General features: G+C 42.6%; 1 protein-coding gene across 3 annotated transcripts in view; it reads right to left on the bottom strand.

Annotated features, from left to right (window-relative positions):
- TMEM67 (transmembrane protein 67) overlaps positions 1-26,930 on the bottom strand; it is a 61,028-nt gene that overhangs the window by 18,332 nt on the left and 15,766 nt on the right. For all 3 annotated transcript variants that reach the window (XM_048841219.2, XM_048841220.2, XM_048841221.2), the window contains 8 exons: positions 25,698-25,767; positions 25,513-25,587; positions 11,043-11,105; positions 9,397-9,551; positions 9,149-9,257; positions 7,723-7,809; positions 6,066-6,131; positions 4,028-4,187 (listed from right to left, as the gene is read on the bottom strand). In XM_048841219.2, the coding sequence (XP_048697176.2) occupies positions 4,028-4,187; positions 6,066-6,131; positions 7,723-7,809; positions 9,149-9,257; positions 9,397-9,551; positions 11,043-11,105; positions 25,513-25,587; positions 25,698-25,767 (785 nt within the window). The remainder of the gene's footprint in view (positions 1-4,027; positions 4,188-6,065; positions 6,132-7,722; positions 7,810-9,148; positions 9,258-9,396; positions 9,552-11,042; positions 11,106-25,512; positions 25,588-25,697; positions 25,768-26,930) is intronic.

The following is a 26,930-nucleotide window of genomic DNA, read 5'->3' on the forward strand; positions in this document are numbered from 1 at the left end:
TTTCCACCATCTCCTTCCCAACAAGCTCTTCTTTTCTCACCTCTTTGTTCCTCCTGACCTCTCTCTACAGCAATTGGTCCAATTCCCAGTGTCCAGAGTAGTACAGAATACAGCATATGTGACTGCCAGCCAGCACTGCTGAAAAGGCAGCTAATGTGCACTTTAGCGTCTTCCCTCTCAGATCCATCAAAACACTGCTCTTGGAGATGGTCTCTCAGCCCAGGCTAATAGGTCTACAGGCCTCCCTTTACATGTATACCTAAGGCTAGGCTCCATCCAGAGGGAGAGAAAAACGGGAGGAGAGAACTTACATACTGCAGGAAGCAACTGATGCTAATTTAGTGCTAAGACACTAAATGCAGATAGTTCTACCAATGTTAGTTTTGATACAAGATCTGTGTAAGTGATGTATGTTTGGAGACCTTTGGAATGTCCGTGGGCACTATGAAGTGTGAAAGACACCTTATCTGAGGATTTCCTTGGCTTTTGTAGGTTTCAATTAAATTACTGTTTTCTGAAAAATGAACAAAAACTGTATTTTCTTTTTATACATACTCACATATATAATATTGTGCGTAATGGTCTATAATAGAAACATACACTTTATATAATGGCCTAAATTCACTGGATTGGCTATGCTCTACTCTGCTTCAATGCTGGTGTATCTAGGAGGGCAGAACAAGAGCAAAAGTGGCGTTAAACCTGTGGCCAGCAGACACCAGCCCTGATCCTTGGCACAAGAGTGAAAACCTCAGAGCTGTTCTGTATGTCTGAAATCTAGGCCATTACATGTTTTGGCAGCTGGGAATCAGGCAGCTCCACAGCCACACCTTCACTATGTGGGGGGAATCCACAGGTAGCTGGTTAAACTGGCTTTAAAAGTCTCCTTTGTGCTTCCAGAGCAGAACAACATTGATTTAACAAGCCAGTGGATCTGATCCAAATTTATTAGTACTATTCATTATTCAAGCAACAAGGTAAATGAATGGTACTATTGTGCTTGAATAAAAGTGGCAGTGGGATATCTACATTTGCAGTAATACAACCTTCTCATGAGCTTGAGGTGAAAGGCTATGTATTAAATTAAAAACAACATAAGCTCATGTACTCATTACGGTTAATATTTTACACGTTCAAAAGAAATTTGCCTCCCCTACACAAATGTATGCAACCTTCTTTCTTCCACATGGTATTCGGTATTATTAGTTTCCATAGGATGTTAATGTGTTATGCAAGATTCCTGTATCTAGTTTCTCATGTACATGGGATCACACTTTTAAACAAATACACGCTCATTTGTCTGGACAGCTATATTGGGGCCAAACCCTATATTCAGTGTTCAGAGTAACAGCCGTGTTAGTCTGTCTTTGCAAAAAGAAAAAGGAGTACTTGTGGCACCTTAGAGACTAACCAATTTATTTGAGCATGAGCTTTCGTGAGCTACAGCTCACTTCATCGGATGCATAACGTGGAAACTGCAGTAGACATTATATACACACAGAGACCATGAAACAATACCCCCTCCCACCCCACTGTCCTGCTGGTAATAGCTTATCTAAAGTGATCATCAAGTTGGGCCATTTCCAGCACAAATCCAGGTTTTCTCACCCTCCGCCCCCCCCCCCCACAAACTCACTCTCCTGCTGGTAATAGCCCATCCAAAGTGACCACTCTCTTCACAATGTGTATGATAATCAAGGTGGGTCATTTCCAGCACAAATCCAGGTTCTCTCACTCCCTCACCCCCCTCCAAAAACCCCACACACAAACTCACTCTCCTGCTGGTAATAGCTTATCCAAAGTGACCACTCTCCCTACAATGTGCATGATAATCAAGGTGGGCCATTTCCAGCATAAATCCAGGTTCTCACCCTCCCACCCCCATACACACACCAACTCACTCTCCTGCTGGCAATAGCTCATCCAAACTGACCACTCTCCAAGTTTAAATCCAAGTTTAACCAGAACATCTGGGGGGGGGGTAGGAAAAAGCAAGGGGAAATAGGCTACCTTGCATATTGACTTAGCCACTCCCAGTCTCTATTTAAGCCTAAATTAATAGTATCCAATTTGCAAATGAATTCCAATTCAGCAGTTTCTCGCTGGAGTCTGGATTTGAAATTTTTTTGTTGTAAGATAGTGACCTTCATGTCGGTGATTGCGTGACCAGAGAGATTGAAGTGTTCTCCACCACTTCAATCTCTCTGGTCACACAATCACCGACATGAAGGTCACTATCTTACAACAAAAAAACTTCAAATCCAGACTCCAGTGAGAAACTGCTGAATTGGAATTCATTTGCAAATTGGATACTATTAATTTAGGCTTAAATAGAGACTGGGAGTGGCTAAGTCATTATGCAAGGTAGCCTATTTCCCCTTGCTTTTTCCTACCCCTCCCCCCCAGACGTTCTGCTTAAACTTGGATTTAAACTTGGAGAATGGTCAGTTTGGATGAGCTATTGCCAGCAGGAGAGTGAGTTTATGTGTGTGTGTGTGTGTTCCCCGGGGGGGGGGGGTGAGAAAGCCTGGATCTGTGCTGGAAATGACCCACCTTGATTACCATGCACATTGTAGGGAGAGTGGTCACTTTGGATGAGCTATTACCAGCAGGAGAGTGAGTTGGTGTGTGTATGGGGGTGGGAGGGTGAGAAAACCTGGATTTATGCTGGAAATGGCCCACCTTGATTATCATGCACATTGTAGGGAGAGTGGTCACTTTGGATAAGCTATTACCAGCAGGAGAGTGAGTTTGTGTGTGGGGTTTTTGGAGGGGGGTGAGGGAGTGAGAGAACCTGGATTTGTGCTGGAAATGACCCACCTTGATTATCATACACATTGTGAAGAGAGTGGTCACTTTGGATGGGCTATTACCAGCAGGAGAGTGAGTTTGTGTGTGGGGGGGGGGCGGAGGGTGAGAAAACCTGGATTTGTGCTGGAAATGGCCCAACTTGATGATCACTTTAGATAAGCTATTACCAGCAGGACAGTGGGGTGGGAGGGGGTATTGTTTCATGGTCTCTGTGTGTATATAATGTCTACTGCAGTTTCCACGTTATGCATCCGATGAAGTGAGCTGTAGCTCACGAAAGCTCATGCTCAAATAAATTGGTTAGTCTCTAAGGTGCCACAAGTACTCCTTTTCTATATTCAGTGTGTATCTCAAGTAACCAGGTAGTGTACTGAGGAACTCTGTAGGAAGTGGCAAGGGTGGAGGTAGGGAGTAATCCTTTCTCCCAGATCATCAGCAAAGAAGCAGAATCAGTCCATTGTTCCTGTTGCTCTACTGCCATCTCAGGTCTGGATCAGCTCATATCCCTGCTATGCCATTCCCACCTATGACAGGTTTCAGAGTAGCAGCCGTGTTAGTCTGTATCCACAAAAAGAAAAGGAGGACTTGTGGCACCTTAGAGACTAACCAATTTATTTGAGCATAAGCTTTCGTGAGCTACAGCTCACTTCATCGGATACATGTAGTGGAAAATACAGAGGGGAGACTTTATATACACAGAGAACATGAAACAATGGGTGTTACCATACACACTGTAACAAGAGTGATCAGGTAAGGCGAGCTATAGGAGAACGGATGGTGGATCCCTGTCAATGACAATACTTCATCTATTCCACTCCCCTCCAAAAAATAAGATGAAAATCCACCTGTATGTTAAAGTGGAGGGAGCCCCCATAGATTTGAATGCCTTGCCAGCTCCTTCTTCACTTCCCAAATTCCAGAGATCCTCCATGAGCCTTAATGCACTGGCATGACTGTACATAATATCAGTCAGGCCAGTGTAGACCTAGCATATGCAGCCGAAGCCTCTTACTTCTGCACAGAAAGAGGGTCAGGTTTTGGCTCTGAAATTCAAGAAGATTTTTACAACTATGGTAAACTGTGATATATTTAAAATGGAGGAGTGATTTTTAGGAGCAATAAAAAGTATTGGTATACTCATGTTCATTTATATTTTGACTGATGGTATGTGACTTAATTCAATTCACAGAAAGTGTAGTCAGTATGATATTCCTACCTTGATTCACAGACATTTCATTGTATTGAAGATTTAAGTTTAAAACTGGCACGGCCCACAGATATTGCTGTCCACTATCATCATCATGATATTCAAGATACACATCATAAAATATTGGAGTAGCAAAATCCGATAACATCTTGGAAACAGAAACTGTACACTGTAGAAAAAATGTGATCAAAATATGTAATGAAATAATTAGATGATAAAAGTGACCTTTTTTTATTTTAAAATTGTGAATTCCTCCCCCAACCAAATGAAGAAATCTGTCTCTTACAAAAAGCATGCAACAAGACATTCCAGCACTTAAGTTACTTAAAAATTATGGATTTTATACAAGCCACTTGCACTTTATTGCACGTGCACAGACTTCAAACTCAGAAAGTAAGCCTTTAGTTGTTTCCCCCCTTCTTGTTTTACATCAAGAAGAAGAAAAACATACTTAAAGAATCATATGGAACAAATATTGTGGCATTTAACAATTTTTTTTCCTGTTCTATCAGAGAACTTGAGCCTCTTCTAATCATTGGATAGTTTTGAATGCAGCTTAATATGTAAGGTACTAGTTAGATATGGATACAACCTTTATAATCCAGTTTCAGCTACTGAATCTATGTCTAAGGGTATGTCGACGCTCTAGCAATGTAAACAGGGGTGACGCAGGTGGCAGCTCAAGCTAGCTGCTGGAGTACAAATCTGCCCATATCCCAAGCACACGTGCTAATTCTGGTCAAGCTAGAGCATGTCTGTCTACCTGCACCAGGAAGTACAGTTCTAGCTGTTGTGTAGTCATACCCTTCGTTTATTAAATTTACATCCAACAAAGGGATTCATGTGGCTATATGCATTGCCCAGTCACAGACAAAGAAAGCAACTTCAGTAAGTATGGACCAAAACATGAAAACAAAAACAAAAAACAGCACCACAGAGGGGTGAGCCAAGCTGGCATAATTCAATGATCCACACTGAATGGCCAATAGTTTTCCATTTCTATCTTCAATATCTGAATGCATATAAAAGTGAACTCTATGTTTATATATGTATAAAAATGGTAAAGACAATTTAAATGAGGTCAGAGACATTTGTATGAATAATTGGGCAAATATTTATGTGAAAACTAAAGTGGTGTACTGTAAGATTTTCACATCACCCAAAAAGCAGCTAGAACAGATCTGCTATTATACGGCAATAAATAATGCACTTTCTTTGCTACTTCAGTTAGGAAAATTTTCCAAGTGCAGATAAATTAATTAACAATAATTAAAACAACAATGAATAAATAAACCTGTGCTAGGTGCTACACAGTTCCACAGAAATTTACAAATGTTAACCAATATACCTAAGAAACTCCCCCACCGTGAAGTAAGTAATTTTTATCTCCATTTTATAAAAAGGGAAAGTGAGACAAGTTAAAGGTGAAAAAGAACTAAATAAGTTCATCGAGGATAGGTCCAGCAATGACTATTAGCCAGGATGGGCAGGGATGATGTCCCTAGCCTCTGTTTGCCAGAAGCTGGGAATGGGCGACAGGGGATGGATCACATGATGATTACCTGTTCTGTTCATTCCCTCTGGGGCACCTGGCATTGGCCACTGTCGGAAGACAGGATACTGGGTTAGATGGACCTTTGGTCTGATGCACTATGGCCGTTCTTATGTGAAATGCAAAGAAAGTGTAGGGATTTCAGGCATATTGTGTCTTTCTATTAATAGTGAGTCAATAGCAAAGCAGAGATTTAAAGAAAAAAGAACCCCTCATTGTTCCAAGTCTCATGCTTATTTCACCAGACTTCACTGGCTGTATGGTATGTAACGCTGCATTGTTCTGTGATGTGAATGGTACCCGAGACTTAGCAAATAAACTCATTTCACTCAGTATGCTAAAAGGTAGAATAAGCAACAGTTTCACAATAGAAAAGCTAGTGCCACAACTCATGGCTCAACTTACTCACTTCTTTTCACACATACACTTTCACTGACAAGACTTAAAAATTACTCAACTAAAAGCTCCAAAATAAAAATTTTACTTCACGCTTACACTTTGTTGATAAGTTGTTCCAAAAGTATAAGCAGCATTCAGTCTAGTCAGTGTGTCAGGACAAAGCTGCACAAAAAGAGTCATTAGTTCAGACATTTTTGTGTACATTAATTCAAAGGCACAACTTTTGCAACTTGTAGAATACACAATACCTACATAGTTTATACACCTGCAGTTCTAATTAAGATTTATTTCGTTTAAAACGAGATACTTATTTTAAATTCTGAAAACAGAATAAAACCAATTATTTACCATGGTACTTTGAGTATTGCCTCTGCTTATTCACACTTGTGGGATGCTCTTCGCTTCACCACCGAACTTCTCAACCCTGTGGAATGCAATGTCCAACAGGGTTGCATGAACATCCTCTCATGGTGCTGAATGTTCAGACCTGGGATAACAAAAACTATGCAGCCTCACTGCATCAGTTCCTGCGGCTAAACCCCAGAGTCCTATAAGAAAAGAACTCCACAGAAGAGAGGAAGGTAAGTGGACCATATGAATATGCAGATGCGACTCTCTCAAAGCACCAGAATTACCCTGGCAAGAAACAATTATTTCTCCTTCAAGATGGCCTCTTCATTTCCCCCACTTGTGGGAATGTAGCAAGCAATGCAACTCTCAGGAAGATGACTTGATTTCTGATTAAATGAGGACTGCAGAACCATCCTGCCAAAGCAAGCACCAAATTGAGAGAGACCAGAACTGTGTAAATGTGAGTAGAACCCCTGGAATCATTATAGGCATATTATTGATATTGCTTTAGTCCGACATGCATAATCTAATACATTAAGGTACTGAGTTCCCTTACATTGGCTCCTAAAGGCTACAAAACATTTTCTATTTAGGAAATGAACAGCAGTCTTATCCAAATAAAAACTCATACCCTTAGCACCTTGGACAGAGAGTCTAGTTTCCCATGGGGTGATAATGAGCTTTGGAATTTAGCGATCTGATTCGGAAGAAACTCAGACACCACATTTGCAGTAAATTTGGAAGGCAGTAACAGGACAGTCTTATCCTGAGGGAACACTGTAAAGAAGGGTAAGATATTGAAACCTGCAACTAACCTACTCTTCCATAGTGACAGCAATTTGAGATTCTCCAACAGCTGTCCTGATGAGCCTACCAGCTCACTCTATCACAACTCACAGACCTAAGGCCCTACTAAAATGCCTTCCCAATTTGAGGATCCAACAGAGCCAGACTCACTGAACATTCTCTAGAAGAGTATGCACCTGAGCGCCCAACCATTTACTCTACACACAAACCACAAATGGAAGAGGAGGAATCATGGGCCATGCACACACAGCTGCTTGTGGAAGGGAAAGAACGGAGGTGGCTGGGACCTTGGCTCTGAGTGACTGATGCCACAGGAGGCCAATAGCCCATGCCCTCTAGAAGGTTTCTAGGTGCTCAGGAGTTACACTGGTGGGAATGGGAATATGAAGAGGCCACCTTGAACAAGAAACCACCTCTAAAAAACTATTTTTATTAAATAGGCAATTCCATTATCAGAATAAGGTTGCACTAAAGTAACTGTAGTTATCTGAACACTCAGGTGCTGTATTTGTGCTCCTCTCCATCTTGGTCTCTTCTCTAAAAGGCAATCAATATTTTGATAGTGCAGCAACAATGTAATTAAAATCACACTTACCTGCAAGACACCTCCTTCCAAATTTTGCCATTTAAGAAAGTTTCCCTCTGCATCATATGAAGCTGCGATAAGCTGCAGTTTTATATTCTGACAATAGAAGACAAAACTCTTTTAAAAGACTGAATGATATATTTTAGGCACCTCCATCCCATTTTTCAATAGTTTACTAGAACCTTGCATACAACATTTCATTTTCTCCTTTTCTATTTTGTATATATAAATATTAATCTTAGTTCCAAGATTCCATGCTTTGTTCCATGCTTTTTAAATTTACTTTCCAACTCTTCTAGCATCAGCATCAGTGTGATGTGAAAAGCAAAGATGGTAAAAAAATATTGACAAACTTTTTTTCCATAAGAATTTGCTGATCTGTTGAAATCAAAACGTTCCAGGGAAACGGTTTGATTTTGATGAAGTTCTTTTAGAAACCAGGCAAGGTTCCAACATACTCAAGGCCAAGAACCTCAGGACTTCCAGGGTCTGTAGCCCTGGGGCAACTTGCCAGGCAGATTGCCTCAGTCAAGGATTCCCTTTTGTGAAGAATTTCAAAATTGTTGGTTTTTGTTCCAAATCAGAATGAAACTAGTTTTCAAAGGAGCGAAATCCCTCATGAAACAGAATACTTTTCTCCACTCAGCTCTAGTGAGACATTAGTTTGGTTATTCCCTAAGTATTGGGTGCCATATTATGCCATTGATTTCTAAACAAAACGTTCCAAAGTAGTTAATAGGGGATCTGTTTAATAATCAATGGACTAATACATTCCTCAAGGTATATCCAAGGTGGCTGCTGGTGAAGAATAAGCATAAGGAGGACAACATTGTTTTGGCTAGGTTCTAATAACAGTAGCTAGTTTGTTTGTTTTAAATTTCTCAGCAACAGAATGCAGAGAAGGGCATATTTTCTAAATAGGTATTTAGCATCCAATGGATATTTCCACAGCAAATGATTGTCCCTTTGAAGAATTAAATAAATTATGACCAATACACACTTAGCCATAACATGAAAATAACGGTTTAATTGTTAAAAAAATTTTTTTTTAAAAAAATATAAAAGCATTGCAATGTTAGTTAAAAACCCACTGACTAAATTGTGTGTGAAAACTTGATGATGGTTGTTATTTCTGAATTCAACTATAAGAGAACTTAAGATGAACTTGAAAATGTAATTGCTAGACAGCTTATTATAACCAGCACTCTTTTTTGGTATTTCATTCAAATTTCAGAGCACATTTAACTTAAACAAATTTATGAAGATTGTGTGCAAAATAAGGAATCAATTGAATATCCTGTCAAAAAAAGGACATTCTGTATTAAAATGTTGCCTAAATCCATGCCTTGCGCAGCTCAATTAGCTTTAATGGAGTTATACCAGAGATGAATTTGGCCCTTAAATATCATCATGTCTTGTACCTCACAATGCCTACCTTGTTTGTTCCTTTAAAACTGAAGCTTGTAGGGAACTGGGTTGTATCAAGTACTTGAGATGCTAATCCTGGCTGGTCACCATAGTACAGCCATGGAAGATTCTGTCTCCTGCAAACAGTTATATTTTGTTTTCTTCATGGGGCCTTAATATTTTATGCAAGACTATACATTTGTACTAATTTCTATGTAAACATTAATACTGAAAAAAAATGTGTGAATCGATAACATTATAGAAGATGTAACATACCAGAAGGACACTGAATGAACGGTGCCTAGCCCTGCTGTATTTGCATAGACATACTGAAACAGACCACATGCATCACTAGTGATAGAGCTTAACGAGTTCATGTTCATCACACACATATTTCCAAGTGCTTGGCATGATGTTAGATTGGAGTACAGCTACAAAGAAAAAAAAACAGTAAAGAAAACTATTGCTAATAGCCACATCTTGTTGGTATGGCAAAAATGAGGTAATTTTAAACCTTAACAATTCATCCCTAAGGCATTAATTTTACTCTGAAGTTTATTGCTTTGTTTACATCTAATGTCTTCCTCCAAGCACACACTCTACATTTATATTTGGATTATGTAAGGCAACACACAGTCAGTATTATCACCTTTTTATACACAGGTCACCTAGATTTTCAGATTGTATATGTTTTTTAATTTTAGGTTAAAGTAAACAGATGATATAATGGAATAGTAATTTCAAAGTCTGGTGATAAAAAATCCTTTAGAATTCAGATTGCTCAGGTTTTATGTCAAAGATGATTTCTCCAAAGATCTAAGAACAATCAATACATATCTAACTTGAGCAAGCTGACAAGCATCATCTACTTCATCTTCAGTTCATATCATATTGCTCCATCATATTGAAGATTTACATAACATAGGAGAAAGCAGAGAAGGCAGACTGTGGTGATTATTTCTGTTCATAGAGATTAAAGCTCAATGATTAATTGAAAGCCAATTGGTAAAGCCAGCAGCCAATCATCACTGAAAATCTGAACCAATGATGAATATCATCGAATAGCAGTTGGTCATGCAGGGTTTATTTTATTTTATTTTAAGTATATCAGATTTCTAGGTTTTCAAATAAACCCCTGTTAACACATTATATCTCTCTTTCTTAAATTCCTTTTGTTCTAGTCACTTGCTGTGACATGTACAAGACCCAAATCTATATGTAGGTATTTATGTGGCCCCCACCCTCTAAGAGTCCAAGCACTACATAGACAAAACACTGAACTACTATCATCCCTACTTAATACTGTAGATGGCTGATTGAGGCACAAAGAGGCTAAGTGATTTGCCCAAGATCACACAAGAAATCTGTGGCAGAGCAGGAAAATGAACTCTGATCTTCTCAGTCCCAATCTAGTACTTTAACCATAAGTGCTCTCTTCTCTATGGTCAGAAAAGGCTCCAGTCAACCAAAGCTGAGCTAATAAAAGAAAAAGCAAACACTAAAGTAACAAAATATTTTAAAAAAATTAAATTTAAATCTTAATTTTCAATAAAACAAATTTACTCTTTGTAAAATAACAAAAGGCTTCACCTTTAGGATAAATCAAACTAAAAGACCAATACATTTTCATAATCTTTTAATCTATTTTTTTTGGGAGGGGGTAGTCTAAGAAGATTCTTCACTTCTTTGGGAATTGTTCTCCTATACTATAACTCCCACTAGCATTGATTACTGTCTAAAAAAAAACAACACAGTACCTATTTTCTCCTCTTTGTAGACTGTCATCCCAAAATAAGCTTTCTTTAAAAATAAATTGAATACATCAAGTTTCAAAAATTAAAGTGTCATGTATTTCAGATTTATCAGATTACTATTTCTAAGTAAAACACACGATACAAATTCAAAACATGCTCAAAACTTACCCAACAAGCAGCTGCTGATGCTTGTAGGTTTTTCAGAAACCATGCGGATACCACTGTTATACCCTGTAAATAAGGAACCATTGCATTACAGTATCTGTTTTCAGCTGTAAATAGAACGTCAATTAACTCAATATATCAGAGTCTGGAAAATAATACGGCATGCCAATTGAAAGACTTGGGACTATTTTTCTAACTTTTCTAAAAGCTCTTTTCCTTGAAAAATAATGTCCCTTTGGAAATGATCTATCACTTAAAGCTACAGCTTGGTACAAAACAGGTAGACTATAGCAAAGGAAAAGTTTGTGCTGCTTCAGTAAGAAAGATATCAATGCCTGAACCAAAAAGAAAGACTTAAGCTTTGAACCTGCATGCTACCACGAATGGGCAGATCAAACTGCCCTTGAGGAGTGCCAGTGACGTCAAAGGGCCTATGTGCAGGTACACGGGTTCATGTATGTGCAACAGCTTCAGCGCTTTATTTGCTAAAACTTACTGAGTTTGATAACAGTAATAAAAAGGAAAATAATGCAACTAGACAGATCTAAAATGAAAAAGGTATCTTTTGTCTGTGAAATACAAACTGAAGGCCTGTTTTCAGTAACAAACTATTTAGAAAAACAGACATTTTCAGAAAGCGTGACTAATCCTGCTTTAAAACACACTACTTTTCTTCTCCTCTCTTTCATAATAAAGCACTCTTCAATTCTGAACAGAAGAACACAAGAATAGGCATACCTGGTCAGCCCAATGGTCCATCTAGCCCACTATCCTGTCTCCTAACAGTGGCCAGTGCCAGGTGCTTCAGAGGGAATGAACAAAACAGGGCAATCATCAAGTAATCCATGCCCTACCTTCCAGTCCCAGCACTTGGCAGTCAGAGGCATAGAGACATCCAGAGCATGGGATTGCATCCCTTACCCTCTTGACTAATAGCCACTGATGAATTTATCTAATTTTTTTTTCAGAATACAGTTATAGTTTTGGCCTTCACAATATCTCCTGGCAACGAGTTCCATGGGTTGACTGCTTTGCGTGAGGAAGTATTTCCTTTGTTTTCTTTTAAACCTGCTGCCTATTAATTCCATTGGGTGATCCCTGGTTCTTGCATTATGTGAAGGGGTAAATAACACTTCCCTATTCACTTTCTCCACATCATTGATGATTTTATAGACCTCTATCACATCCTCCCTTAATCATCTCTTTTTGAGACTGAACAGTCCCAGTCTCTTAAATCTCTCTTCATATGGAAGCTGTTTCATAACCTTAATCATTTTTGTTGTCCTCCTCTGTACTTTTTCCATTTCTAATATTTCTTCTTTGAGATGGGGTGACCAGAACTGCACAGAGTATTCAAGATGTGGACATACCATTGATTTATATAGTGGCATTTTATTTTCTGTTTTATCTATCCCTTTCCTAACGTTTCCTAACATTCTGTTAGCTTTTTTGACTATTGCTGCACATTGAGAAGATGTTCTGAGAGAACTATCCACAATAACTCCAAGATATCTTTCTTGAGTGGTTACCACTGATTAGACCTGTGGTGAGGCGGCTGCCCCACACAGGCAGGAGAAGGGTTAAGGCAGCCTTGGAAAGGCTGTGCAGAACCCAGCCAATCTGGAGAAGGCTTGCTAGAGCAGACCATATATAAAGGACTGCTCAGCAGAACAAGGGGCAGTCTCTCCCTGGAGAACAATGGGGAAGGACTGTCCGCCCAGGAGCACTGGAAATATTGCAGTGCTGGGCAGAGTAGCAGAGCTCTTGGCTGACCATGGCCAGACTGAGGCCCTGAAGCAAGAGCAGAGAAGGTGCTAGGGCTATGGGGGAAGAGGCCCAGGGAAAGTAGGCAGTGGGAACAGGAGGAACAAGTGGCTGCCAGCTATAGGGTCCCTGGGCTGGGACCCAGGGTAGCGGGTGGGCCTGGGTTCCCCCCTCCCTTTACCCCTACTTGCCAATGAGGAGAGTGGCCTAAATCCAGACTGCAGTTTTCCCCTGAAGCCAGGGGCTAGACTAGAGACTGCAGTTGGCTGCTGAGGCAAGTGGAAGGACTGAGGACTGCCTGTCCCCCAGAATGGGGGAGACAATGGGCTGGGGCACAGCTGTAGGGCTGTGTCCTGAAGAGGACTTTGTGGTCTGGAAGCAACGCGGGTTGAGACAGTGGAGAAAGTGGAAGTAACGGCGAGTGAGACACCACTAAGAAAAGGCACCCTGCTGGTCCAAGAGAGCTAATTCTCAGCATGACGAGCAGGAGGCGCCGCAGGGGTGGGTCTGAACTGCTATAAGACCATCATTTTGTATGTATACTTGGAATATTTTCCAGTGTGCATTACTTTGCATTCATCAACATTGAATTTCATCTGCCCTGTCACCCAGATTTGAGAGATCTCTTCTTAACTCTTTGCAGTATGCTTTAGACTTAACTATCTTCATTAATTTAGTATTAACTGCAAACTGTGTCACCTCAGTTTACCCCCTTTCCAGATCATTTATGAATACGTTCAACAACACTGGTCCCAGTACAGATCCCTGGGGGACACCACTATTTACCTCTCTATTTGGAAAACTGACCATTTATTTCTACCTTTTGTTTTCTGTTGGGATGGGGCGTCTGCCCCTCACTGGCAGAAAAGGGGTTAAAAGCAGCCCTAGGGATGCTATGCAGGAGGCAGCCAGTCACAGAAGGGCTTATAGGAGCAGCCAATAAGGGCTCGGCTGGCACATATAAGAAGGGCTGCAGAACAGAGGAGTTTCAGTCACTTCCTAGAGCTTGAGAAGGGATGAGGACAGGCTGCCTTTCAGGTGGAGGACAGCAAGCACCCTGGACAGCGCAGTGCTGCAGGCAGAAACCCAGAGAGCTAAGGGCAGCTCCTGGCAGGCGGAAGGGATCTGCAGACTGAGGCCCTGATGCAAAGGCAAAGAGGGTGCTGGTGCCATGTGGGAAGCGGCTAGACCGTGGACTGCAGTTTGCTACTGAAGGGAGTGGCCGGACAGTAGACTGTAGGTCCCCTGGGAAGGGGGGGAACAGCGTGGACTGCCAGAGGGCAGTGTCACTGAAGAGGACGCTGCAATCCTGGGAGTGATGTAGGTCCAGGAACAGAGGTGACAGAAGACAAGACACTACCAGAAGAAGGTGCAGCACTAATTCCCCAGTTAGCTAGCAGGTGGTGCTGCACTGGTCAGGCACGCCCCGTCACACGTGCTGGAGAATGCGGGCACACAGCCACCCCTGATATAAGGGGAGGATAGAGAACTGTGGGAACGATTGCTTGCCTCAGAGTTGAGAGACTGAGGCACACAGAAGATGGAGACAATGGAGTGGTGGTATGCAGAGGCCTTCTTTGCAAAGGGTTCTTGTGCCTTCTCAGACTGACTCTAAAGTCGATGCCCCGTGAAAAGAGGCCAACAAGCAGCAAAGGTGGCTTCAGGCCCTGTTACTGCAGGTGCTCACAACCCAACAGAGACAATGGGAGGCATCGGAGTACCTGCAGGCCTATATGACCCGACTAGCAGAACAGCAGCAGTACCTATTCAAGTTGCTGGGAGGGTCCACAGAGGCTGCGGAGAGCAAGGGAGGAAGCCAAGCACCAGGATCAGGGGCCCAGTGGCTGGGCCAAGTGAATGTTATGCCTGTGGGAAACATGGACACTGGAAGAGAGAGTGCCCCTACTGGGGTGGGAGATAGAAGCCTCTCCCAGAGACTGGGAAGGGGTGAGAGCCCAAGAGATTCCCTCTTGTGAGGAGAACAGGAAGGAAATGAGTATGTTGGACCTGTGGGCAACAGGGACCCCTAAGGAGGGAGTGCCCTCTAAGTTGAAGGGCCGAAGCTACTCCAGGGGAAGGGGCTGAGCAAGGGAAGGACAATGGGAGGCCCATGGCCAAGGGGAGGCAAAGGGCTTGCTTCCGGTGCCATGAAGAGGGCCATATAAAAAGACTCTACCCCCTTTGGAGAAGGCGGGATAAAAAAGGGATGCCCGAGAGCTGGGTGTGATGGGTTTAGTCACAGAGATCCCCTGGGGACTGTCATCTGATGTGCTGAAATCACCTCTGAGCCTGTTTTCCCTGCCACTTGGGGACTTCCAGAACCCTGTCTTGTTGAGCAACACAGACCCAGAGTCCGGGCCATGCCCCCAAAGCTGCAGGCTTTAAGTGAAAACAGCTCTGCAGGTTACCTGACTCCAGCACCCAGCTCCCAATGGGATCCAAACCCCAGATACATCCATTTTACTCTGTATAAAGCCTTTATAGGTTAAATTAATGAATTGTCCACCTTCTATAACACTGATAGAGATATGCACAGCTGTTTGCTCCCCTGGGGATTAATCACTTACTCTGGGTTTACTAATACTTAATAAAATCACTTTTGTTTATCAAAAGTAGGATTTAAGTGGTTTCAAGTAATAACAGACGGAACAAAGTAAGTTACCAAGCAAAATAAAGCAAAAACATGTAAGTCTAAGCCTAATACATTAAGAAACTGATTACAGGTAATCTTACCCTCAGATGTTCCAATAAACTTCTTTCACAGACTAGACTCCTTCCTAATCTGGGCCCAATCCTTTCCCCTGGTACAGTCCTTGTTAGTTAAAAAGCAGCCATCTCAGGTGGTAACTAGGGGTTTTCTCATGATTGGCCACCCTTTGTCCTGCTCCACCCCCTTTTATAGCTTTAGCACAAGCTGGGAATCTTTTCATCTCTCTGAGTCCCCATCCCTCCTTCTAAATGGAAAAGTACCAGATTTAAAATGGATTTCATTGTCAGGGACCCCAGCCTCAGTTCTTCCTGGGCTGGCCCAAGTACACAGGAAGGTTTGCAAGTCCCAACGCCCCGTGATGCACCAGTTTGCATCGCAGGATTCCCTTTGCTTTCGTCCACATTTGGCACCATCTTTCAACATTTTTTGTACTGTACGCTCTGTCTTCTTTCGGTCTGCGGGAATGGAGCCCAAACTGCTGAGGAGTATGCTGACGAGTCTTGCCAGCACGTCACATTTGGCAGTCGATCCAAAGTGATAGTGAGGGCTCTGATGATATCAACTTGAGTAACGCATATGACACGAGTTTGCTTGTGGCATTCACGGACATGCTCACCACCATGGAACGCCGCTTTTGGGCTCGGGAAACAAGCACTGAGTGGTGGGATCACATCGTCATGCAAGTCTGGGATGAGAAGCAGTGGCTGCAGAACTTTCGGATGAGAAAAGCCACTTTCATGGGACTGTGTGAGGAGCTCGCCCCCACCCTATGGCACAAGGACGCGAGACTGAGAGCCGCCCTGATGGTGGAGATGTGGGCAACTATTGCAATCTGGAAGCTGGCAACTCCAGAGAGCTATTGATCAGTCGCTAACCAGTTTGGAGTGGGGAAGACAACAGCTGGAATCGTGTTGATGCAAGTTTGCAGGGCCATTAATAGCATCCTGCTCAGAGGAACCGTGACTCTGGGTAACGTGCATGACATTGTGGCTGGCTTTGCACAAATAGGTTTCCCCAACCGCTGAGGGGTGATAGATGGCACGCATATTCCAATTCTGGCACCAGCCCACCTAACCTCAGAGTACATTAATTGGAAGGGGTATTTCTCAATAGCTCTCCAGGTGCTTGTGGATCACTGTGGGCATTTCATTGACATTAATGCAGGCTGGCCCAGAAAGGTGCATGATGCACGCATCTTTCGGAACACTGGCCTGTTCAGGAAGCTGCAAGCCGGGACTTTTTTCCCCAGACCAGAAGATCACCATAGGGGAAATCAAAATGCCCATTGTGATCCTTGAAGACCCTGCTTACCTTTTATTGCCATGGCTCATAAAACCCTACACAGGGAGCCTTGACAGCAGCAAGGAGCCATTCAACAGGCTGAGCCGGTGCAGAATGACTGTGGAGTGCACTTTTGGCCATTTAAAGGGCCGCTGGCGCTCTCTGTATGGGAAGCTGGACCTGGCCGATGACAGCATCCCTGCGGTTATATCCGTGTGCTGTACCCTCCATAACATTTGTGAAGGGAAGGGTGAAAAATTTACTCAGGCATGGAACTCGAGCAGTAGAACTCGGAGGTTCAACACCTGGAGGCTGAATTTGAACAGCCAGAGTACAGGGCTATTAGAGGGGCCCAGTGTGGGGCTGCAAGGATTAGGGATGCCTTGAGGGAACAATCTGAGGCTGAAAGCCACCAGTAATGTCTGGGGCCCTGCATGGGGGTGAATTGCAGTGGTTCCAATGTTAGTAGGAACCTGTGTTTGCTACGCTGACTTGCAGTGCCTGTTTCTTTCCTGGGATAAGGTATCTTTCACTTTATGCAATAATAAAGAATGTTTTCAAAGCCAAAAAAATCCATTTATTGAAAAGACACACAACTGCTTGGGAAACAGAAGGGCAAGGGGGTGGGGAACGGTACAATCACAGATTTGCATGGTTCCTGTCTGGAGTGCTGTGCAATGAGTGCTGCACTTCAGAATGGCTATACTGCATGGTGATGGGGGTTGAGTGCAGCGGATAAGGGTCATTGTTTTCAGGGCTGGGTGGTGAAGCTACAGTTGTTGGAGGCAACTGGTGGCGGTAAGAACCCGGATGTTGGGGCAAGTGAGTTGGAGGTGACATGGTGGCACAAGGGAAGAGTTTTGGGACAAGGGCTGCGGGGGGGAGGGGGAAAAAAGGGGCGGGTGCAGTAGTGCTCCACCTGCATTGCTACGAGTGCCTGCATTGCTATCGAGTCCGCTTGGCGCTCCATGATGCTTAGCAGCCGCTCCGTACTTTGGTGCTGGCGATCCGCATTCTGCTGGCGGACCCTCCTTTCACTCTCCCGCCACTCCTGCACTTTTTGATTTTCATTACTTGAATGCTGCATTACTTCATGCAATATGTCTTCCTTGCTTCTACGTGGCCTCTTTCTGATTCTTTGGAGTCTTTCGGCCGGTGATAACACAGACGACTGAGATCTCAAGGTTGCATCTGTAAAGGCAAAATGCAATACTTAACAGAGGCAGCATTGTTCACATCAGACAGAGCAATGATTCCCCTGTACTTAAGCGCAAACACAGTCTACACAATAGCATAATTTGCCCATCCCAAAGCGAGTGCACATAACCCACGGAAGCCTCAAAATGATGAGTAAGCACAGGGTCAAGTGTGACTGACTGTTTAACGGCTGTACTGTCCTCTGGGTTTCTATGCCTTGGGGAGAGCCGACAGCGGCAGGGGGCCCCTATACTGAATGCTGTCCCCACATTTTCCACAGGAGTTTGTCCTGGAAGATATCTCGCTGCTGAGGGTGACTTGGGAAGCAAGGGAGGGCATTGCAGTAGAAGACGCTCCTGCCCTGGCCCATATGCAGCTTGCCTGTGTGCAGCAATGGTCCCCCCGCCCCTCATGGCACAGTGGTGTGGACAAGTTAGCCTGATTGGGACAAGGACCACTGTGGCTCTCCCAAGAAACCTGCGCAAGCACATTGCCCAAGGTCTCGATGAGACCTTTGAAGAGATCACTGAGGCCGATTACCGCAATGTGAGAGAGCACATCAATGCCCTATTCCAAATCTAGGCATGCATGCAGCCCTAACCCTCCTCGCCCCAAGAGCCTGCACTGATTAACTTCCTTCCCAAAATAAAAGCCGCTTACCGGGAACCTCCTCTGGTGTTTGTCCTCCCACAAGCACCGGCCACTGTGACTACCTACTTTCCTCCTGGCTTGAGAGCAGCTCCTGGCTGCATGCATCTAGGGATTCCGGGGTGTCTTCCTCCGCCTCAGCACCCTCGCTCTAGCTTTGCTCCTCCTCTTCCTCCTCCTGCCTTGTTGCACTGGGCTCTGAAGTGTCCATGGTGGTCCCTGGAGTGGAGGTGGGGTTGCCCCCAAGTATTGCATCCAGCTCTTTGTAGAAACGGCAGGTTGCAGGGGCAGCACCGGAGCGGTGGTTTGACTCGTGGGCTTTGTGGTAGGCGTTCCGCAGCTCCTTCACTTTAATCCTGCACTGCAGTGCGTCCCAGTCATGGCCCCTTTCCATCATGTCCCTTGATATCTGCCCAAAGATATCATAATTCCTACGGCTGGAGCGCAGCTGGGACTGGACAGCTTCCTCCCCCCAAACACTGATGAGGTCCAGCACCTTGCCACTGCTCCATACCGGGGCTCGCCTGGCGCGTGGAAGCATGGTCACCTGGAAAGATTTGCTGATCGCACTCCACGCCTGGCTGAGCAAACAGGAAAGGATTTTTCAAAATTCCCAGAGAATTTAAAGGGCGGGTCTGACGGTTGGTCACCTGAGGGCAGGGCAGTAGAGTTCAAAGTGATGACCAGAGTGGCTAGCACAGGCAGTGTGGGACACTTCTGGAGGCCGATCAGAGTGCACTATAGGACCAGGGCATCCACACTGGCGCTGCAGCGCTCCATGGGGGCGCAGCAAACGTTATTCCACTTGCCAAGGTGGAGTACCAGCAGCGCGGTAGCCATGGAGTCAGAGCGCTCTACGTACCTTGCCAGTGTGGACGGGTAGTGAGCTAGCGCGCCCGGGGCTCCTTTATTGTGCTGTAACTCGCAAGTGTAGCCAAGGCCTCAGAAGGGCTGAAGAACACAGAAGTTTCAGTCACTTCCTTGAGAAGGACTGGCTAACTTGCAGGTGGAGGGCAGCAAGTACCCTGGAGAGAGCAGTGCTGCAGGCAGAGACCCAGAGAGCTAAAGGCAGTTCCTGGCAGGCTGCAGGGATCTGCAGACTGAGACCCTGATGCAAGGGAAAAGAGGGTGCTGGAGCCACATGGCAAGTGGCTAGTCTGTGGACTGCAGTCTGCCACTGAAGGAAGTGGCTGGACAGTAGACTGCAGGTCCCCCTGGGGGTGGGGAAGAAACAGTGTGGCACAGCCAGAAGGCAGTGACACTGAAGAGGACGCTGTGGTCCTGGGAGCGACGTGAGTCCAGGAACAGAGGTGACAGTGAGAGAGACATGACCAGGAGAGGGGGCAGTGCTAATCCCCGAGACACCCAGAAGGAGGCATTGCAGTGGTGAGTTATGCTATCACACCTGTCTTTTAATCAGTTACTGATATATGAGAGAAACTTCCCTCTTATCTCAGGTCCGCTTACTTTGTTTAAGAGCCTTTGGTGAAAAGTTTGTCAAAAGCTTTCTGAAAGTCCAAATACACTATATTAACTGGATCACATTGTCCACATGTTTGTTGACCCCCTCAAAGAATTCTAATAGATTGGTGAGGCATGATTTCAAAAGCCACATTGACTCTTCCCCCAACAAATTGTGTGCATCTATGTGTCTAATAATTCCGGTTTTTACTATAGTTTCAACCAATTTTCCTGGTACTGAAGTTAGGCTTATTGGCTTGTAATTGCCAGGATCACCTCTAGAGCCTTTTTTTAAAAAATGGCTTCACATTAGCTATCCTCCAATCAACTGGTACAGAAGCTGATTTAAAGGACAGGTTACATACCACAGTTAGTAGTTTTGCAATGTCGTGTTTGAGTTCCTTCAGAAGTCTTGGGTCAATACTATCTGGTCCTGTTGACTTCTAACTATTTAATCTATCAATTTGTTCCAAAACCTCTCTATTGACACCGCTGCTTTAATCTATGGAAAAACTAAGTCAACCAAGTGGCAGCAATCCTTAATTTCAAGTCTGGATCCTACTGCTGCTTTTTCAAACAGCTAAAATTTGAGCAGGTTTCCACCAATAATATACATTCACTTGCTTTGGCATTTTGAGGAACCATATATTATCATGCACAGAAAATATTTTTCTTCCATCATTAACCACATCTTTGTGTGCATATCCAGCATTTTTGCAGAAAACTTCAAATCTTATTTGTGCTCATTTCCCTTTAGTCACACTTCTAGACTGATGATGGACATAGTAAGTGTCCTTTGACCTTCTAGACCTCGTCAGCTAGTTGTCTTCTTGGTCTACTGTTTAGTAGGTTATTAGAAGTCCAAGGTTCCCCATGAACTCTGCAGCAAATTGGCTATAAACTCTTTGGAAGGTCTCTGGTTTCTGTGGCGCACTGGTGGCTTAGAAATTCTGCAGGAGCCTCATTTAAATTGAAAAAAAAATTCAAGATTTTAATATAAATATTACAATTATTACAGTACACATTTATTCTTATATATACTTAGGCTATCTCCACATTTTCAGTTTTTAATATGCTTATAATGTTGGTAATCATACAGCAATTTATAGAATATCTGTAGATTTCACAGCACCTTTTGACAAGCTGACTAGCGGCTGATAATCCCTGAAGTTTACCTTGATAACATTTATATCAGTCAATATGTGGTCACCCTGATATATTTATGTGGCTTTCATGACTCATTCCGTTTTCACACTCTAGCTTTTCATTTTATATTTTTTATGTTTAAGTTTCTACCCTCATGGCTGCAAGAAAATCTTCCAGCATGAACTGAGTGTAAATAAATATAGAGCTGTCATTGAGCCTGCAGACAGCCTGAAAAAAACAGCATTGAGAGGTATGAACTCCCCCTCTGCTCGTTTATTTTACTGAAGCCTTAATGCTAAAGACCAATGATGAGAATTAAGTAAACATTAACTACACAGTTGCCGATAGACTGAGGAAGGGTTAGGAGAATACATAGGCAATTTAATTTTTTTTAGCAAATCAAATTTGCTAAAAATGTAACTTTTGGGGTATCAAAACTGTTTGTGAAATCAGGTTTAATTCGACACTAGTTTCAGGTGAAAAGCTGAGAACAATTTCAGAAATGTAAATGAACCATTTTGACGTTTCATTTTGAATCAACATTTTTGGTTTGATATTTTGTTTTGAATCAACATTCTAAACATTTTGTTCAACAAATAAAATTTTCAGTTTCAGTTAAACTGCTAAACAAAAACAATAAATTATTCATTCAGCTCTAGTCAGGAGTTAAGCACATGGAAAGGAGAATTACACATTACTACATGAAAGAAATAAGGAGGGAAGGACAGAGGAGATGCACAAAGACAGAAGATGGAGAGAAACAAATAGGGACAGGAAGATAGGATAATGTTAGTCTTAAATTTTCTCACTGAATGATGCTAAATAAAGTACTGAACAAATAGTAAAAAGAAAAGGAGTACTTGTGGCACCTTAGAGACTAACCGATTTATTTGAGCATAAGCATAAGCTGTAGCTCATGAAAGCTTATGCTCAAATAAATTGGTTACTCTTTAAGGTGCCACAAGTACTCCTTTTCTTTTTGCAAAGACAGACTAACACGGCTGCTACTCTGAAACCTGAACAAATAGTGGTAACTAAATTTTTAGTTACTACAGGAAAGTATATTCTACTCTGGATCTTTGTGCAAAACTTTCAACTTATATCAGTGGGAGATCCACTGTGGATTCAGGGAAGGATAGAGGCTTAAATGCTTACATTTGCCCACAGACCATAATTTAGACAAGAATTCATCTCTCTCAGTGTACACAATCTAGAAAAGGATAAAGACTGATGTAGAAAGAAGGCAACTGAATTACATAATCGCTGTGGTTTATAAGAGAAGAAAGTGAACACAGTTTTGAAGCCTGGTCCTTTCTTTTTAATTATAGCTTTATTTTACTGATTTCTGGACGAGTGAGAATAAGTGTTCCCCAGATGGTGTCTCCAAGCTCTTCTTATAACCCAAACTACCATTTTACTGCATCACTCCTTGGAACACTTGTGTTGTAGCAACCTTCCGTCAACAGAAGAATCTAGCAAGGATATCACATGAGTTCAGTAGGGATAAGGAGGAGCTGGAGAAAATGAAAGTTAAACATGCTACCTCAGTTTGTGTTTGCAGCACCTAGGTGGCCAAGTCCTGAACTTTGGCACACACTTCTTATCCCCTTGAATTACCAGGCCAGACCCACAGAATGAAAAGGTTAGTGTGGTGATTACTTGAAGTGATTTTAAAATATACCTTCAACTATTAGTATGAATCCACAGCTGACACATTTTTACCATATTACACAGAAAGTTGGTACAGTTTCAACACAGGCAGCAACCCGTTTCAATCTTGAATGCAACTTGACACTAATAATAGCTTTTTTGAAGACTGTTTCCCACTGAGCAATACAGTATTTAACTTGCATAGTTCTAATGGCATTTGCAATAATCTTGCAAATAGATCTTATCATATATATCTTCCCCCAACCTAAAGTAAACTGGGCTAACCCTCAACAGTTTGGGGGTGGAGTGGCTATCAGCTGTTTAGTGTAATTGTACATGAATTAGCTCACATCTTCCCACAGGCAGAAGCTACATATTGGGTGCAGGGCCACAGAAAGGGCAAAAAGTGACAGACTTTATCCTCATGATGCGATAATCAATCTTGCAGATGCCTTGAACCAATTCTGCCCAGGTCTACATGGTGATGTTGATAACCAGCCTAAAAAACCTTAAAAGGAGAGCTAGGATGAGATGTACCCTTTTTGGGGTAGAGTCAATGTGGTTTTTGTGAAGGGAAATTATACCTCACTAATCTGTTATACTTGCTGACACCCTCAAATAATTCTATGGACATGAGTGATCCAGCAGATATAGTGTATTTGGACTTTCAGAAAGCCTTTGACAAGGTTCCTCACCAACGGCTCTTAAGCAAAGTAAGCAATCATGGGATGAGAGAAGGTCCTCTCATGGATCTGATTAAAACAAGGATACAAATAAATGGTTTGTTTTCACAGTGGCAATAGGTAAATAGCAGGGTCCCCCAAGGATCTGTACTGGGACAAATACTGTTCAGGATATTCATAAATTATCTGAAAAAAGGGGGTAGGCAAAGCTTGAAGACCATACAAAATTACTCAAAGACAGTTAAGTCCAAAGTTGACTGCAAAGAATTACAAAGGGATCTCACAAAACTGGGCGACTGGGCGGCAACAACATGGCAATGAAATGTTTATGTTGATAAATGCAAAATGATGTACATTGGAAAACATCTCAACCGTACATACAAAGTGATGGGGTCTAAATTAGCAAGAGATCTTGGATTCATTGTGGATAGTTCTCTGAAAACACCTGCTCAGTGTGCAGTGGCAGTCCAAAAAACTAACAATATTAGCAACCATTAAGAAAGGGATAGAAAAATATAAATCCATGGTCCATTCATACCTTTAATACTGTGTGCATATCTGGTCCCCCATCTCAAAAAAAGATGTATTAGAATTGGAAAAGGTACAGAGAAGGGCAACAAAATTAGGGATATGGAACAGCATCTACATGAGGAGAGTTTAAAAAAATTGGGACTGTTCAGCTTAGAAAATAGACTACTAAAGGGGGGAGGGATACAACAAGAGGTCTATAAAATCATGACTGGTGTGGAGAAAGTGAATAGGGAAGTGTTATTTACCCCTTCACATAACACAAGAATTAACATAACAAACATAAGGAAGTACTGCACACAATGCACAGTCAATCTTGTGGAACTCTTTGCCAGAGGATGTTGTGAAGGCCAAAAGTATAACTTGGGTTCAAAAAAAGAATTAGATAAGTTCATGGAGGACAGGTCCATCAACGGCTATTAGCTAAGATAGTCAGGATAAAACTCCATGGTCTGTGTGTCTCTAAACCAGTGATGGCTAGGAGCTGGGAATGGATGAAAGGATGGATTACTCAACAATTGCCCTCTGAAATACTGGTACTGACCACTGTCGGAAGACAGGATACTGGCCTTGATGGACCATTGGTCTGACCCAGTATGGCTATTCTTATGTTCGCTTCAGGCTGAAACCCATTTTGCGTTCACACAAACATACACTTTTAAAGGCTACTGGAGAGAGATCAAACACCCAATGCAGTTTTACTCAGACTTGTTTTGTTATCGAGTCTGCATAGACCTGTTGTCTCTAGCACTCTCTCATCAGTGGGCTGACGTCCAACCAGCACCAGCCAAAGTGGTTTTTGTTGGTCATTATAACGATCACTAAAACTTAAGATCTTTTCTTCCTCTGTAAGTTAAGGGGTGCTAAAAGTCAGCCAGGAAGCCCCTCTCTGACACTCACTACTGAGTAATTCTGGATAACTATCTTTCATTTATATAGTGCTTTATATCTCAGGATCTCAAAGTACTTTTCAAAAGGTAAGCAAGTGTGAGGGTGGTGTTTTTTTTTTTTTTTTTTAAACACAGAGAAATGGAGCCATCGAAAATTGAGATGACTTGTCCAAGGTCACACAGCAAGTTATTCCCAGAATCAGGACTATTACCCTGACCTCTAGATTTTCAGGCCCTAATTAAATCAATTGACCATAGATAAATACTTCCTCACATAAACCATCTTACTGAGAGACGACTGTATGTGCAGCAGATTGGGGTAGACCATAGAGAATTAAAAAGTGACTTTGCAAGATACGTAAGTAGATGAAAAACAAATATCAGGCATGAGAAAATGTTCCATTAAAATTAAATTGGATAACAAAATGTTTTTTATTTTAAAACATTTCAGCATAAAAAAACTAATCAGACTATATAACATGAAGCTTGATAACGTTAAGAACAAAAACACTTACTAGCTGTCCATAACGTACGGTTGCAACTGGCTTTGAGGGGAAATTTCTGCTGTTACTAAAGCATAACCCTCCTGTCTGAAAAGATAAAATTAAGAAAATTCCAGTTAAAAATATATATGCGTAAGACACTTTACAACATAACTTTTTTCCTTTACACTTTGATATAAGCTGTTTGTTTCACTTACCAAAATATTTGGCTCCGAACAGTCACAAGACTTGCTTATATTGATGAATGTTTGTTCACATCTTATACACCTATAAATCACACACGAATATATAAACATGAAGAAATCACTTAAAAGAAGGTTAACCCTAAGACTTTATAATGTTAAGCAAGGTATTCTCTTCAAACTTTAGATTAGAACAAGTTTGTTCAGTTACGGAGAGTGTAACGTGTAGCAAGAACCACAAGAGATCAACATGATGTTGGGGAAGAATCAGCACAGCTTTTGTAAAGGGAAATCATTCCTCACTAATCTACTAGAATTCTTTCAGGGGGTCAACAAGCATATGGACAAGAGTGATCCAGTGCATATAGTGTACTTGGACTTTCAGAAAGCCTTTGACCAGGTTCCTCACCAAAGGCTCTTAAGCAAAGTAAGCAGACATGGGATAAGAGAGAAGGCCCTCTCATGGATCAGTAACTGGTTAAAGTAGGAAACAAAGGGTAGCAATAAATGGTCAGATTTCATAATGGAAAATAGCAGGGATCTGTATTGGGACCAGTGCTGTTTAACATTCATAAATGATCTGGAAAAAGGGGTAAACACAGAGTTATCTGGGTATACCGAAAGAAGGACAGGAGACACTTGATATGGATTTTAATCAGGCTACAACTTATTATATAGATGTCTTGGACTACCTGGCAGATAAAGTGTACAGTGCAGGCAAATTCATGCTTCTTCAAATCATTACCCAGGGCTTCCACCAGCCCCTCTTCATTTTCCATCCAGGTCCCCAGCCAACCCATGGCTTGGACCTTACCATCCACCCCCCCTTGTGGGGGGGCGGGGGCGGGCGTGCGTTGGCTCCCTGCCATACTAATAATAGGAGTTCCCCTTCCCCCATTCTATTCCTTTATCCAGCACCTTTACCAGGCCATTTATCTGATCACTGGATGCCTTCCATATGGAGTACCTGCACTAGACATCCGCCTCATTTACAAATGAAGTTGTGACATATAGCCTACCACCTTTTCTTCTTGCCAGCAACAGGTCTGGCTCCTAGGCAGAGCTGGCTCTAGGATTTTTGCCGCCCCAAGCAAAAAAATTCTTGTCCGCCCCCATTTTTTCGTGTCCCCCCCAACTCCGCCCCTTCTCATGCCCTTCCCCAAATCCCCAGCCCCGCCTCCTCCCCCAGGCGTGCTGCATTTCTCGCCCTCTTGCTTCCTGCGGCTCCCCACCCGGCAACCCCCTGCC

This window comes from Caretta caretta, chromosome 2 (genome assembly GCF_965140235.1).
Source record: "Caretta caretta isolate rCarCar2 chromosome 2, rCarCar1.hap1, whole genome shotgun sequence".
In the NCBI taxonomy this organism is placed as follows: Eukaryota; Metazoa; Chordata; order Testudines; family Cheloniidae; genus Caretta; species Caretta caretta.